Source organism: Musa acuminata, unplaced genomic scaffold (genome assembly GCF_036884655.1).
Source record: "Musa acuminata AAA Group cultivar baxijiao unplaced genomic scaffold, Cavendish_Baxijiao_AAA HiC_scaffold_1110, whole genome shotgun sequence".
Taxonomy (NCBI): domain Eukaryota; kingdom Viridiplantae; phylum Streptophyta; class Magnoliopsida; order Zingiberales; family Musaceae; genus Musa; species Musa acuminata.
Window position 1 is genome coordinate 130,049 of NW_027021323.1, and position 15,378 is coordinate 145,426.

At 41.4% G+C, this 15,378-nt stretch overlaps 2 protein-coding genes across 2 annotated transcripts; both read left to right on the plus strand.

Moving 5' to 3' along the window:
• Positions 1 to 1,090: 1,090 nt before the first annotated feature.
• On the plus strand, positions 1,091 to 3,597 carry LOC135666591 (protein SHORT-ROOT 1-like). Its single transcript, XM_065178181.1, has one exon. The coding sequence runs from the start codon at positions 1,804 to 1,806 to the stop codon at positions 3,397 to 3,399; it is 1,596 nt and encodes a 531-aa protein (XP_065034253.1). The 5' UTR covers positions 1,091 to 1,803; the 3' UTR covers positions 3,400 to 3,597.
• A 5,102-nt stretch (positions 3,598 to 8,699) lies between these two features.
• Positions 8,700 to 15,119, plus strand: LOC135666583 (ADP-ribosylation factor-like protein 8a). Its single transcript, XM_065178169.1, has 6 exons — positions 8,700 to 8,872; positions 9,335 to 9,416; positions 9,517 to 9,549; positions 9,640 to 9,761; positions 14,417 to 14,578; positions 14,692 to 15,119. Exons 1-6 carry the CDS (start codon positions 8,835 to 8,837, stop codon positions 14,807 to 14,809), a joined length of 555 nt encoding a protein of 184 aa, XP_065034241.1. The 5' UTR covers positions 8,700 to 8,834; the 3' UTR covers positions 14,810 to 15,119.
• Positions 15,120 to 15,378: the final 259 nt, after the last annotated feature.

Below are 15,378 nucleotides of genomic sequence, written 5' to 3' on the forward strand. Positions count from 1 at the left end.
CCTTTGATACTGTCAAGTCAAACTTGAGAAAGTGATAGACAAGTGAGAGGATGAACAACCACACAAGAACTAAAATATAAGAAGATAGAAAGGATGAAAGAGTGATGAAGTAATGTTGCATATAGAAGGCTTATGGATCATGAACATCTCTTTTTTCAGAGAAAAAGAATAGAAATAAGCATTAGTTAACTCCATGTAGGGTTAACTTTGTGTTCAACCATGGACATGTCGTGGAAACTACTAAGCTACATCGTCTGAGATTTGACATCTGAATTAACCTAATATGGAGATATAACTTATATTTCCCAAGAGATTATGAAGATGTACTATGAGCTAACTCGGATTAGACCTAACTGACCCACTTAAACCTCTGGAAGACAAACAAAGAAAGGGAAAGAAATGCTCCTAAAGATGGTGGTGGCATCATCAACTCTAACTATTACATAGGTGTTAGGTGTGGGAGGTCACGGTGTTAGAATAGGGAAGACGAAGACAAAGCCGTCCCAGTTTCTAATGCGTTGCCGTGGCTGTTCCCAAGCAAATGATGACGGTCATCTACTTTGGCTTCGTTGGATTGAAAGGAAAGCTTCCATGGAGACAGCCAAGGAAGCATCCATGGAAACAATATCCGGTCCTCACGTCAGACAAGAGACAGCAAGAGTTCCAAGCAGTTCTTTCATGATGATTCAGAGAAACAGAAGTTGAATCTCTGAATCAGATAAGAAATGGAGAAATGATAAATAGGATTTAAATTATCATCTCATATTTCTCCCCACCACCCTTACGATTAGCCTCTCAACGTTAGATTTCAGTGTGTTGATGCATTCTTCTTCTTCTTCTTCTTCTTGTTCTTCATTGGAAATCTATCTATGCATCCCTCAGATTGTATCTTAGGAACCCATCCTTGTCCTACCATTATCATATTAACTTTGATTGACCTAACACCAACACTCGAGTGCATTGACCAAAAAGAATGATGCACACATTCCATTGGGTGCCAAATGGAATGTTTTGAGACATGCACAAGGGGTTGGATTCTCAGCATATCTAAAACTATACATACAGCAGCCGTAAAGTAATCTCAGTATATGTTTTCTTACACATACTCGAAGGAAAACGGACAGAAAGCAATCTTTAACATGCAGAAAGGGGGTTGCTTTTGATAGCTCAGATTCGATCGAGGGAGGCAGAGAAGAATGTGTCGGGGGATGGTGGTGGGTTTGATGATGATGCCCATGCACGCTCTCCACCTCTTCCCCTGTCCTATTCTCCTCTCTCTTTCTCTATGGCACGCCTACCATTCCTCCTCTTTCATGTGCATGTCAGGTGAATCCCCCAGCATCCGCAACCAGGGAATAGGTAAAAGGCAGAAGCAATATGTTCTTACTCTCCTTGGACTTTGGACATCTTCCCATTAGTCTTTTGTGTTGCATGCTTACTGTATACCTAACCGAAGGACCACCCTAGCCAATCCTCAAGTGTGTAGAATACAAAGAAACCTGATAGGAAAGCAAGCAAAAGCAGAGCAGGAGAGCAGAAACTGGGGAAAGAAATGGGTTCCTCCATACCCCCAACTCATCGGTTGCACCAAAAGCATCAAAAGGAAGGCAAGCATGCACCCACCACCCACTCACCAATGTTCAATCTCAGCACATACCCAAACTCCTCTCTCTCTCTCTCTCTCTCTCTCTCGCTCGCTGCCTTGTTTTAAACCCTACCTTGCTCTCCTTTTCTCAGCTCCTTCCAAGCAACTATTCTCTTCTTGTTTTGTCTCTCTATGTGGAGCGGAGACCCCTTCGTTAGATGGACACCTTATTTAGATTGTTCAGTCCACAATCTTCCCGTGACCTGAGTCGCAATTCAAGTAGCTCGAGATCCTCTGAGCCTCACCAGATCCATTACCAGCACTCCTTCTTGCACCAAAACTCCTTTGCTCGTCAGCAAGAGGTGGAGTTCTACCGAGAAGAATGCGGCACCGAGCATCACCTTTACATGGATGAAGACTTCTCCTCCTCCTCGTCCTCGAAGCACTTCCAGAACCCACATCAACCTCCCTCAACCACCACCACCACCACCACCACCACCACGCCAACCCCGACTCCCATCTTCGATCCTGCTGACCTGTCCTTGACTCAGGACCTCAACCTCGACTTCGCCTCGCCTTCCTCGTCCTCTGTCGGTGCCTCCGGTGCCGGCCGGAGATGGTCGTCGCAGCTGCTGATCGAGTGCGCCCGCGCCGTCGCGGCGCGCGACAGCCACCGGGTGCAGCAGCTCATGTGGATGCTGAACGAGCTCTCGTCGCCTTATGGCGACACAGAGCAGAAGCTAGCGGCTTACTTCCTCCAGGGCTTCTTTGCTCGCCTGACGTCCTCCGGGCCCCGGACGCTGCGTACCCTTTCCGCCGCCTCCGATCGCAACTGCTCCTTCGACTCTACACGTCGCACCGCGCTCCGGTTCCAGGAGCTCAGCCCCTGGTCCTCCTTTGGTCACGTCGCCGCCAACGGGGCCATCCTCGAGGCCTTCCTCGATCCGTCCTCGGCGTCGCAGAGATTGCACATACTCGATCTCAGCAACACCTTCTGCACCCAGTGGCCGACGCTGCTGGAGGCGCTGGCTACGCGGTCCGCCGACGACACGCCCCACCTCTCGATCACGACGGTCGTGTGGTCGGCCTCGCCGTCGACGGCCGTGCAGACGGTCATGAGGGAGATCGGGCAGCGGATGGAGAAGTTTGCGCGGTTGATGGGAGTGCCCTTCCGGTTCAACGTAGTCCACCACGCCGGCGACCTGTCGGACCTCGACCTCGACACCCTCGACCTGAGGGAGGGCGACAGCTCGGCCCTGGCCGTGAACTGCATCAACGCGCTCCACGGCGTCTCCCCCGCAAACCGCCGCCGCGAGACACTCATCGCCGCCATCCGGCGCCTCCAGCCGCGGATCGTGACAGTGGTCGAGGAGGAGGCCGACCTGGAAGGGGGAGGAGGAGGAGGAGGCGAGGAGGAAGGGGAGGCGTTCTTCAAGGTCTTCAAGGAGAATCTCAGGTTCTTCTCCGCCTACTTCGAGTCGCTGGAGGAAAGCTTCCCAAAGACGAGCAACGAGCGGCTGGCCCTGGAGCGGGAGGCGGGGCGGTCAGTGGTCGACCTGGTGGCATGCCCCGCGGCGGAGTCAGCCGAGCGCCGGGATACGGCGGCCGGATGGTCGAGGAGGATGCGGTCGGCGGGGTTCGCGCCAGCGGCGTTCAGCGAGGACGTGACGGACGACGTGAGGGCGCTCCTTAGGAGGTACAAGGAAGGATGGACGATGCGACCTATGGCAGAGGATTCGGAAGACGCATCCGCCGGCATATTCCTGGAGTGGAAAGAGCAGCCGGTGGTGTGGGCGAGTGCGTGGAAGCCGTGAGAGAAGATGGCGGCAGAGGGAAGAGCGCCGAAGACCATTTGGCACGTGGGAGGCAGCTATTTTTTCCTCTTATTTCTTATTCGACCCAAAAAAAAAAACGTCGGCACGTGTTTAGAGATGCATGCAATGGAAATATGTTAGTACACTAAAAAAAAAAAAAAATCACATTTCTAAGGTTCACATCACAAATTATTTTCATAGCAATTGTCATTAATTTTTTCTCACATACGAGTTTATGTAAATTGGCTCGAGATATGATAGATATGAGAACCAATAAGAACTCGATACGTAAAATTAAATGACATAAAGAACAGATCGAGTCACTTCAAGACAACTTATGAAAGGTCAGTCAAAGTGGTTAGTTGGTTAGCTTAGTTTGAGATGACTGAAGAGGGAGAGAACAGAGGAAGATGGAGGACATGGCAATGAGGGGTTGGTGGATTGGTGACATCAGAGGGAAAGATGGTGATAACAATTAACAAAGATTATAAAGGTTATGTAGATGGAAGGATAAACATAAGTGATGGAAGAAGTCATTATCTAATGGTGCTGCTGAGATCTGGCAAAAGATAGTGGTGTTGGTAGTGGTGGTGGTCAGACCATGGCCTGCAAGGTCCCATTTTTATCCTTTTCCCCTCCTTTTCTTCCCTCAGAGAGGGAGAGGGGGGTTAGCTTTTTAGGCATCTGGTGTGTCTCTCTCTATCTATCCCCACAGGTAAGAAGACAAAAAAAAGGGATGGAAAAGAAAAGCATGAGGAGTTCATGTCATCCAGGGTGGAGCTTTTAAGTCACTGGAGATGGGAAGAGATAGTGGGAGCACCTTTCAAGGGTGAGGGATTTGATCATAGATTTGCTCTCTCTCTCTCTCTCTCTCTCTCTCTCTCTCTCTCTCTCTCTCTTGTGAAAAGTCCACTATCTTTATAGCATAACATTTTCTTTCATTCATATTCCTACTTTGGTTTTGAATTAGTTCCTCACATATTATGATTTTATGCATAATTCTTCAAATCTCACTACCCATAAAAAGGGTTCCTCAAGTTCTGTTAACTTATGGTACTGTACTCTTTTAGAAAGATTATACTCTTCTAAAAATGGTATCTTTTTCCAGGCTCTGATTGACTTGAGTTGAACCTTGAGGTTATGAGTCAGGTCAAGTTGACTGTTAGGAAGTAGTGAGAAAGAGACTCATGTAACCAATAGAAGAGGATCATTGGAACTTCCACATAAATAGCATGGTTTGGGAAATATCAGATAACAAAGCAAAATTATCCATCATTATCAACTGAAATGACCATTTGCAGGCTAGACATGTGTTTATGCAACAAAAGAGAAAAAGGATGAGATCTCTTCATGTTTGGTCAGCTGCAATTTTCTTTTCGAGACAGAGTGACACAGAATTTTCTCACTAGTCATGTGAGAAAAGATTTGATGAGCAATTTTATGTTACTGCACCATACACCAAAGTACAAATACCACTGTTGGATGGGGTGATGTTGTCATGTGAAACTGGAATACATTTTACTCTGGGAGAAATAAACATTTTCACATTTGCAGTATCTCTAGGGGTACACAGAAAATTGAGCTTTGCTTGACATTCTATCAGCAGTTAGTTATACCACTCAGTTCTCCTCATGATCCAACAGTGCAAAATTCTTTAGATTGAGAAGCCAGGAGCAAGCTTGAGTCTTGAATCAGCACTAGCTTCACTTTTTTGAAAGATTGACACCTCTTGTGATTGCTTTCCAAATATCTGAAGGTTGTGGACTACAACAAGAAGCCAATGAGGGATAAACAACTCAACCAATATCTTTTGTTTGACAAATCTAGTAGGTTTTGGCCACAAAGTCAGGTGATATTTCATCCTTCCATGTGCTCCCAAAACTTTTACAGACGGAAATAATCAAACGATTGGGACAGTGCAGATGATACTATCAGCAAACTGCAGATCACATACTCCCTCATCATGAACAACCATCGAAAGCTGCTTATATAATATCTGCATATGCACACTACACATGAGCAGCAACTTAGTCAAATAACTATTCCGACTCGACCAATGTTGAGGGGTTCAACACCCAGTCCTACTGTTGGAATCAGCACTACGTACTTCTAAGTATTTGATCTCGGAAGGATTCCAGCAATATGCGATATAAGTGAAGGAACCTGGGAAGCCTAAGCATCCTGTTCATTCCAACGCAAAGATCCCCATCATCTCCCAAGTACCCAAGATTGACTCAGCTGCATGTACCAAAGCTTTGCTTGGAAGCCACACAGCACAATTAGAAGTGATCATGTAAGGTATCTGCTATGAGCCTCTCGATGTCATCCTACAAAAATCCTCAAAACTGTTGAAACATTAAGATAGTCGGCTGTTAATGGACCAAACATGGAGCTTATCATTGTCCTCGGAAGAGTATGTGATGTATGATGCCTTTTCATCATTGTCGTCCTTGAAGATGGTCAAATCCCCACTCACAACCATGCAGCCATGTTATAGAAGTTTGTGAAAGGTCTTGTGGGGGAGTCACTGAGCGAAACTCCAACCGGGCTTTGGTGGTTAAAGCTAATCAGCAACGTCTATGAGCATCAACATGACAAGTAATCAGACTTGCCATCGTAGATCACTTCAGGATATGTTCAAGGATGTCAGACTAGTGAAGATCATGGGTGATTTAATTTCATCTACTGGGAGCACAATCCCTTCACTCACCTATTCCTACAAGCCTTTTAAAAAATAGCAACTGACTCTATTAAACATCACCTGGAGAAGAGTATATAAATCAATTAAGTTGAACTTTTCCATACTAGTTGAGAACAAACATTAAAGCAAGCTGAACTTTTTTGCTTACTGTTTATGATGTTTCAAGTGGACTCAGATAGGGCTTCCATTAAGGTATCCGATAATGGAGCCTCACCTTAGGCCTCAAGGGTCTGGATTTCAGTCATCTCCATACACTTATGTCGGCATCTCTGTATGCCAACTGCTATATTTTTGCCCATGAAATAGGCCTGTTGATTAAATGACAAATTATCTTTCATGTGTTTGCTTATTTTATATTAGTAGCATAGATTACTGTGTGTGTTGCAGAATGAAGCAACCAATCCAGGAAACGACAAATAGTTTAAGGAACAGATAATAGTCATCTATGTGATCAGAGATGATTATAATATTTTTGAACTTGAGTCTCATTTTGTTCACAAAACAGAATTTTGTGGCTTCATTATAGATGCATGCCCTTTCATCCCTGAGGTCTTGTAGTACTTGATGGTAACCATGGTATTGAACAAAGTAGTATCAATACACACTTCAAAGGACTTCGGAGACATTAATTGAGGGCATTGATCAGATGGCTAGACTTAACATGATTTTGATGCTCTATCTGTAACAAACATGTCTATAATTTGGGCGGAATGACAATAATGCAAAGGAGCTGCCCCTCCAGGAATAAACAACAGGTGTCATTGATCGATATCCTCCACAAGATGTTTGTAATACAGAAGCTATCTGGGAAGGTCTTGATAGGATCAGCATGTGCCCAGAAAAATACAACTTTGACTATTTGCATGACAAGATGAATTCTTCTACGGCTTTACGTAAACATGAGACATTTCTAGAAATCATCAAGGTTCAAGCCTTCAACCTCCAAAAGACCAAAAGGAAAATACAACAGAAACATACAGAATTAAGCAGACAAATAGCCTCAATTGATCAAACAACTAATATGTCTTGACAAAATCTATCTTTATTTTACTTTCATTATGAATAAAGTGATTCCATCAACATGTTGATGTATTCGAATGTGAAAGATATAAATATGAATCTAACATCAAATACAAAGACAAACTGCAGTGTTAAAGAAACAAATAGAAGTGTCAAGCACTAAATAAAATATTCTTCCAATCTTCTCTAACAATCAAGAATCAACATTCCTACAACGCTGCATTCGGTAAACTTCCGTCTCAACATCAATTCAAAAAAAAAAAAACCAATGGATTTTAAGACAGGCAGCAAATCTAACAAAGCATGCATGTCAATTGTGGTCCATAACTGTTCTAAGGTAAGCAAATTACGAACTATAGTATAAACAAAAAGTTCAACTAACCCATGCAACTCGTTTCCTGTGTGGAAGAAAAGTTGGGGGTTCCCTCCTTATCAGTAATGTCTCTTCTTCCTCGTCATATACAAGCGCATCATGGGCTTGAATCGGGTTTCCATCTTTCGGTAACCACAATCTACTGAAAATAGAAACGCATGCTGTCGTTCCCTTCCCTTGTCGGACCTACCGCAGTCTTCGAGTTGGGGAAGAAAGGCATGCACCTTAGAGATCCATCTAAGAAGCCATCAATCGCTGCAAGTGGCTCCTTTGGTCCCCTTCGCTTTAGATCATACGAAGAATGCCGGTCTCTTTCTTCCATCCCTTCCCGTTCTCTGGTATTCCCCTCAGGTGTTTGTTCGTGATCCTCGTTGAGATGGATGAACACTACAGCATAGGATCCGAATTCGGAGGACCGTCCACTTTTGTCCTTCTTCAAGATTGGCATAGATCTTGGATGGACGGTCATCGTCGTCCCCAGATGGTATACCATCAGTTATTCACCCTTCTGACAACCTGTCCTGTGGTTGGTGCAAATACGGGGCGACATATGACGTGTCTCCTCCTGGACGACCAGACATGTGGGTTCCAGAGTACCATGAACGTGTTGGGCTCTCACAGACCCCACCTCTGGGCCCCGATGCTCACTTGCCCAAAGAGTGCCACGTAGGCATGGGCGGCACGATAACTCGGGAGTCGCAACATATGATGCTACCTTCGACCGATGGCCGGTTTCTTGTGGGACCCTTGCTACCACCAGTCGCCAGGCTGGGCGTTTCGTGGGTATCTGAGATGTTCTCGGAATCATAAGCGAGTGATGGTTCCCTTACGTCTGGGCCCCGCAAGTGAGTCAACCTTGGGGCCTCGTAGGGCATCTACGCGTTCATCGGACTTCAGTCTGCGGGCGGGTCCCGCGGGGCCCTTCTCACGGAAACCAGTCGCCTTGGCCGGTTGTTGCGGCGGGTAGATGAGAAGTCGGTGATCAATAGCATGCATAAGCGCTAAGCACGTGTCAAGAAATAAGCGGTCAAGTTTATTCCCACCACCATCCACCCCGGAGGTGCCGCCCAGACCGCCACCCTGAAATCTTACCTTCCGGTAGAACCATCTAATTTATCGGGTTCAATGAAAAGCCACACCCAAGAAAAAGACCAAAACAAGCTCTTCTATTCCCTTCTTTTATTGGGCAGTAATGGTCAAAACAGAAGAGGACAGCGCGACTCCTTCATAAAGAGGAAGAAGAAAAGGGTGGGCCGACTCCCCTCAATCGCCCTCTTCGATCCTTGCAGCGAACCACCCCTCTGATCCCTTCCTCCTCTTCTCCTTAATCCATCGTCGGCCATGGGATTGTGGGAAGCTTTCCTCAATTGGCTCCGAAGGTGAGATCCGTTGACTCCTCTTCCCTTTTATCTTTATCGTGATCGATTTAGTTGGATTCCGGTTTGATGTGAACGCATTGTTCGGTTCCGTTCTCCCATTTTGCTTCGTATTTCGTTGCCGTGATTCTGGATTTTGTTTAAATGGGTTGTAAGATGGTAAAAATCCAGGGGTTCCTTTTTAGGGATGTGTGAAGTGTGGCCATGGGCTCAGTTGTTGAATTGGTGAACTGCAGTTGTCGAGCTGCCATTGACGAGTTAGAGTCGATGGAATGTAATTAATATAGAGAGAAAATTGGAAAAGTTCGGTTTATCAAGGTTTTGTGGTGGTTGATTTGCTTTCGTCTTTCGCCTTGTCCAATTGAAGGCAGTATATTGGGTACAACGATTTGTTTGTATGTTCATAAGGATGACATGCGGGAATTCATCTAATATGGTGCTTTTGAAATTGTCTTGCAAATGCAGCCTATTCTTCAAACAAGAAATGGAGCTCTCCTTGATCGGACTTCAGAATGCTGGGAAAACTTCCCTTGTGAACGTCATTGCGGTTTGTGTTCTTTAGACAATCGTGTTTTCAGGACGCCAGCATATTACTTGTGATATATTAATTTATTTGTAGACCTGATTATGTTCGTTTTCTTCTGCAGACTGGTGGATATAGCGAGGACATGATTCCTACTGTGAGTTATTTCTTCAATTAAAATTAAAATTTGCATCCATACATCAGAATTTTCTTAGTGCCGATATTGATGTGTTTGCTGGAATTGTAGGTGGGATTCAATATGAGGAAGGTGACCAAGGGAAATGTTACCATAAAATTGTGGGATCTTGGAGGCCAGCCTAGGTTTCGCAGTATGTGGGAGAGATATTGCCGTGCGGTCTCCGCTATTGTGTATGCCCTTTTCTCCTTTCCTGGATGCTTATTTTGCTCATTTTATCCAAATCATATTTCATCAGCTATCTATCATTTCATATACAAACTTGTAATTTTGCTGTTCCAAAACCTATTGTTGATTGTTTATGATCAGAGATCAAAATATTAACAACAAAAGTCTAGCGTTCAAGTTATTTGTCGGGTTTTCAAAAGTTCAGTATGAGCTTTTGAACAAATAACCATTTTTTAATGTGATACACCGAAACATTCATGGACATTGATCTGGAAAGATTGTGACTACTTAAACCATCCTTTCATGTTCTTTTGGTTAGGAGTTACAGTTTGCAAAGGATTTGGCATAGAACATACATGTACGTCACAAGGTTAAGTTAATAATTATATTTGCTCCTCTTTTCCTTAATATGGAATGCTTGAATGTTTCTAATTTGTAATTATTATTTATTTTGTTCTGAGATCATGTGTAATTAAACACTGTCTCTAACAGAGACATCCTAGTAGTTACTGCACTGTTGCATGATTGGTAGGTCTTATGTCCAAGATCATGCAAAAGTGTCTTGTATGGTGTTTAATGGAATAAATGAAAATTATTTTTTTCAAAAAAAATTCTAACAAGATGATAGAGCAAGGAAAATTCAGAAATATGTTAGATTTGACTGAGAACAACTGCATCAGATTATTTTCTTCAGTAAAGTTTCCATGGAATTTGTCATACATAGATTGACCACTTTAAGATGGCAGAATTATAAGGTACAAATGACAGTATTAAAGCTTAATTCTCTTATTGCTTCAAACATTTATATAAGGTTTTCAGTTGAACCTCTTTATGATGATACTATTCATAAAAAGGTTCATGACACTGATTTTTATACTCATGTATTATCCATGTTTTATTTGCCATTGGTATGCTCTTCTGATTTCCATAATTTGTCTCTAGGATTCTACTATATTGTGCAAGCCCTCTCACTAGTGATGCTATATCACTAGGATCCTAGTATGAGAAATGAATGTGGGTGTTTGGCAACTGTCTGACTTTTCTGATATCTTTAGTGGAATAAAATAGCAAGTTCCACCTTCCTCTAAGACATCTGTGATTGATTTCATCTCTGCTTTAACATGCCCAATCTAGTCACTGGTTTTGGCAAAGCTGGAGAAGTGGTGCTGCTGCTTTTTTCTTGGAAACCAAGACAACCTTGTCCTTAGATTGGTTTTATTAGCTCAGATTGACTATAATATTTCCTTTTAGACTTGTTCCATATTTTGGATGCCTACCCATGCCATATATCATGCCAAAGTGTAAGCATACAATGAAAAGTTTAGGGAACCCTAGTGGTGGTAATACTATCATGTAATTGTGCCACTTTTCAACCCTAAAAGATGGTGTTTTTCTTTTTGACCACTTTTCAACCATGGATTGTCTTTGTGCTTCTTGTCAACCATATCTACCCAAAAATAACTTTGTTGTTTTTAACTTTTTGGTGATATGAAAAGTAATATGTCTATAAGCCATTAAAGTATCGTACTTGTTACAGGATACCTACCCCAAAAGTAATGTCATATAATCAGAAGGGCCTATGTATATTTATCATCCTTTATTATGTACCTAGGCTAATGCTTTTTCTTCATCAACTTCATGTTATTAATCTAGAATAATGTCTTTGAGGCTGTTATTTCTCTTACTATGCTAATCTGCAGGGATATATCACATTGTTACTGTAATCTTATACCTAATGCAACATGGAATATAATAGGTTTGATCTGAGTAAATAAAAATTCACTATTTTTAAGTTCATCTGTTCAATGAGTCCTGGGATTATCTTTCTTTTTTTGCTTCTGTAGCTTTTTCTATCTTGTCATTATTTTATAGGAAAATTAATATTTTTGTAGAAACCTATATTGAGTGGTTATGATGCCTTAGAGTCCTATTTCTGCTACCTATTTGCTGCAAGAGTCTATTAATCACTAAGAGTCTTAAAGTGAATTAAGGACTGAATGATGCTCTAACTGAGGTGGCCCTTTATTAGGATTCAGTGTGGTGAATGCTCCCTGGAAGATTCTTATGATCATCTGTTGACCTAACATACCAAAGCAACAAAAGAGTTTGCTTAATAAGTTGTGAAAGATTATTAGGTGATAAAAAGATCTATTGTATTTATTGCATTTTAAATTTTTATAGTTAGGGAACAACCCTGAAACACTATGCTCGACTTATCAGAGTCTAAAAAGGATATTAGAAACTCTGTTATCAAGAGCATTATTCATCTCAATTGCGCAAATTAGGCATAGACCATAACCCACAAGTGTAGAGGTCTCATATTCCGTAAAAAAATATGATTGAATACTTTTTATTTAGTTTAAAGAAATTGTTGGCTGCTTCTCTCTTTTTTCTCCTCTATCAACATGATTTGTCCATATTCCCTCAATCATTTGTTTTATTTTGCTTATATTTTCCTTTTGTTCATTTATCTCAATAATATCAGTGCTGCTGCTAGTTATAATTCTGAAGTGCTGTGAAAGTACCTCTCAAAATTTCTTGCTATCTTAATCCATTTGTATTTGATTACCTGATCCTCTTTTTTGCTTGTAATCCAACTTTAACCCTGATTCCCTAACTGTATTCTTGGAGTTTTGTGAGTGTTCTGTCATTATCATGCTTTTGTGCTGCTGCTGGTTCTGTTTGCTTTTTGTCTAGTATGTTGCTTGGCTTTCTAACTGATGAAGTTCATTGTCTCTTATTAAAGTCATTATGTCTCATGCAAATCATCTTTGATAAAGCTTTACCATGAATCTTTGATTTTTTACAAATTAAAAACAGAGGAAATAATGACACATGATGCTTATTTTTTATGCTGGGTTACTGAATACTTGATTTGAAACGTTTGTGCCTCGAGTATAAAAGATAGAATATTATCTGACCGTGATTCTTGTGAACATAGTTTTCTTAGCTGGGTTGGTCATTTGTCTTGGACAAGTTTCAATCACTACTTTTGGTTAGTCTGATGGGCTGATTTGTCAGATGAAGGTTTATTGATTTTTTTCAGAAAATAATATATACAAAATCATTTATTATGTCATAATGCTAGAAAACACAAGAAAATATAAAATAATATAGGTAATCATGAAAATATAACATTAAGATTCATGGTTCTGACAATGCATAGGATAGCAACTATCAAGTTATAACTTGGCGTATTGAATGTCTCTATCAACTATCAAGTATTACTGAATCAGGATAAAAAGTAAAAAAAAATACAATAACATTTTAATTTAAGCTTTGCAATATTTTAATTCTGTAATCATCATTATATAAAATACTTCTCCTGTTATAGTCTTCACCAAATTCAGCCTGTATGCTTGTGGTTTTTAACTTAAATGACTACACCAATTGGAGCATTCACATTCTTACTAATGATAGAGGCCTCATATCAAAGAATGAAACTAATAGCAAAGAAACCTCAGTGTCATTCTTGTGGATCAGCTTCTCTAAGCTCAATATGTATGATACGCCAGAAATGCAATAGTGACAGATATGCTGCCATCATCCCCTTTTGAAATTGACAGCTCATCATAGACTTTGATTGGGACCATCATCATGATTCACTCTCATAGAACAGGTACCGCTCTCAGGTGATGATCCATTCTGGGACATTATAATTCTTGAATGGATTCCCTCCAACCTCTGTCATGTCCGGCTGCACCACTAACCAGATCAACCCCAGCCGCAAGTACTTGTCATCCATCCTTGCTAGTGCTTCCTCAGATCCTCTTCACCTATTCCCTTTCACATTCTCCACTGCAGTGCAGTCAGTTGGTGACAGGGCTCTGATCTCAAGGGCCAAGATGAGGTGACAACCATCTTTAGTAGGGTGAGATTCTTTAGCAGATGCTACCGCCAGGATAATGGTGACATGACACAGTGGTGAAGTGAAAATGATAGGTTATTAGGATTATGGGAACTGTGACTCTCTTAAGCAAATCACAGGAGATTATAAATATGTTTACAAGGTATAACATGTAAAGATCGAAATGCTCTTGGTTTAGTGATCATTATAATTGGAAACAAGAGCCTTTGGTCCTTATATTGGACACCTCAAAATTGGCCCAGTTTGATCAAGTCCGGCTGGTTCTTGTGGTTCAGTTGACATTCAGCCAGGTCATCCAGCTCAATGTAGTTACTCTTCATGGTCAATCCAACAGCAAAACTAAACCAGTTATGGGTACAATTCCTGGTTTTTTCATTGTAGTGTTACCTTCTTTGTGTGCTTCTACATTTTGAAAGTTTCATTTGATGATCAATATTGTTCGCTGTTTAATGCATCCAAGTAGTAGCAAGGTCATGATATAATGCCTCCAGCACAAGAATAGATTTCTGATGTCATGCACTACTGCCGGTACAATAAAAGCATATACTTGAATTTACTTATATTCTGATCTGTTCAGTTGTTTATGTTAGATTATTTCTGATTGTTTTAGTAGAACCACACAAAACCATGCCTTAAATTATATCTATTTCTGAGAAAAATGACAATGAAATAGCTTATCACATAATTGGATTAGCAAGAAACATCCTTTATGTCATGATATGATCACTTTCCAATGGCTTAGTTGCATGATAGGAAGATCCTATATTTTATGACTTCATTTTCTCTTTGCAGGTATGTTGTTGATGCAGCAGACCGTGATAATTTGCCCATCTCAAAAAGTGAACTTCATGATCTTCTAAGCAAGCCATCACTGAATGGGATCCCATTGTTGGTCCTTGGAAATAAAATTGATAAGCCAGAAGCTCTGACAAAGCAGGGTTTGACAGATGAAATGTAAGTAACCACAAAATTTCTATTTTAAGATATCTCTATTACATGTAAACAGTCGGAAGCAGTTCCCATAATGTAAGTGCTGCTCGGACTCTTAACTATGAACTGCATTGCAGGGGCCTGAAATCCATTACAGACAGAGAGGTTTGTTGTTACATGATCTCATGCAAGAACTCAACCAACATAGACTCTGTCATCGATTGGCTTGTGAAGCACTCAAAATCAAAAAATTGAGCATTTAGCCCTCAACAGCTCTGGCTTCTGCATTATTTTCTTGGGATATGTAGGTTGTTCTTGTGGTTTTTGGTGATGATTTCTGCTTTTGGCTGGCTGAGTTTATGGCCTCTACTGTTGCCTGTTATTGTCATGCTGATTTATCACATATGCAACTGGGCTTGTACTGTTTCTTGTAACCAGTATGTTGAATTATTTCTGTGTATGGGTTAACCTTTTGAGTCTTGTGCAGAACACACATTGTACCTGATGGACATTTGGTGGTGCCAACAATCTCTGTTAACATGATATGTGATGAGCGATTTCAATAGTTGTGTTTTCTCTGATCATGTCATTTATTTGAATTCTTGGATAATGTTTACAAAAACCTTCCTGAATATATTTAGGGTTTTACGCCGGAAGAGGATCGATCATTGATGCTGGAGTTGTTACTTTTGCTGACCCATCCCCATACCAACCTACAATAGTTTCTTCTCTATTTGGTGCAAGGCTTTTAGCTTTCACTAGCGATTATGAGAATGATTCGATACACTATACGGGAATATGAAGGAATTAGAGAGAATCAAAGG

What these genes read in the sequence shown, in the direction of transcription:
- LOC135666591 (XM_065178181.1), top strand. Translation starts at nt 1,804, where the DNA reads ATGGACACCTTATTTAGATTGTTCAGTCCACAATCTTCCCGTGACCTG.
- LOC135666583 (XM_065178169.1), top strand. Translation starts at nt 8,835, where the DNA reads ATGGGATTGTGGGAAGCTTTCCTCAATTGGCTCCGAAG. An exon ending in TTCCTCAATTGGCTCCGAAG is followed by an intron (nt 8,873 to 9,334) that starts GTGAGATCCGTT and finishes TTGCAAATGCAG; the next exon opens with CCTATTCTTCAAACAAGAAA. An exon ending in GCGAGGACATGATTCCTACT is followed by an intron (nt 9,550 to 9,639) that starts GTGAGTTATTTC and finishes CTGGAATTGTAG; the next exon opens with GTGGGATTCAATATGAGGAA.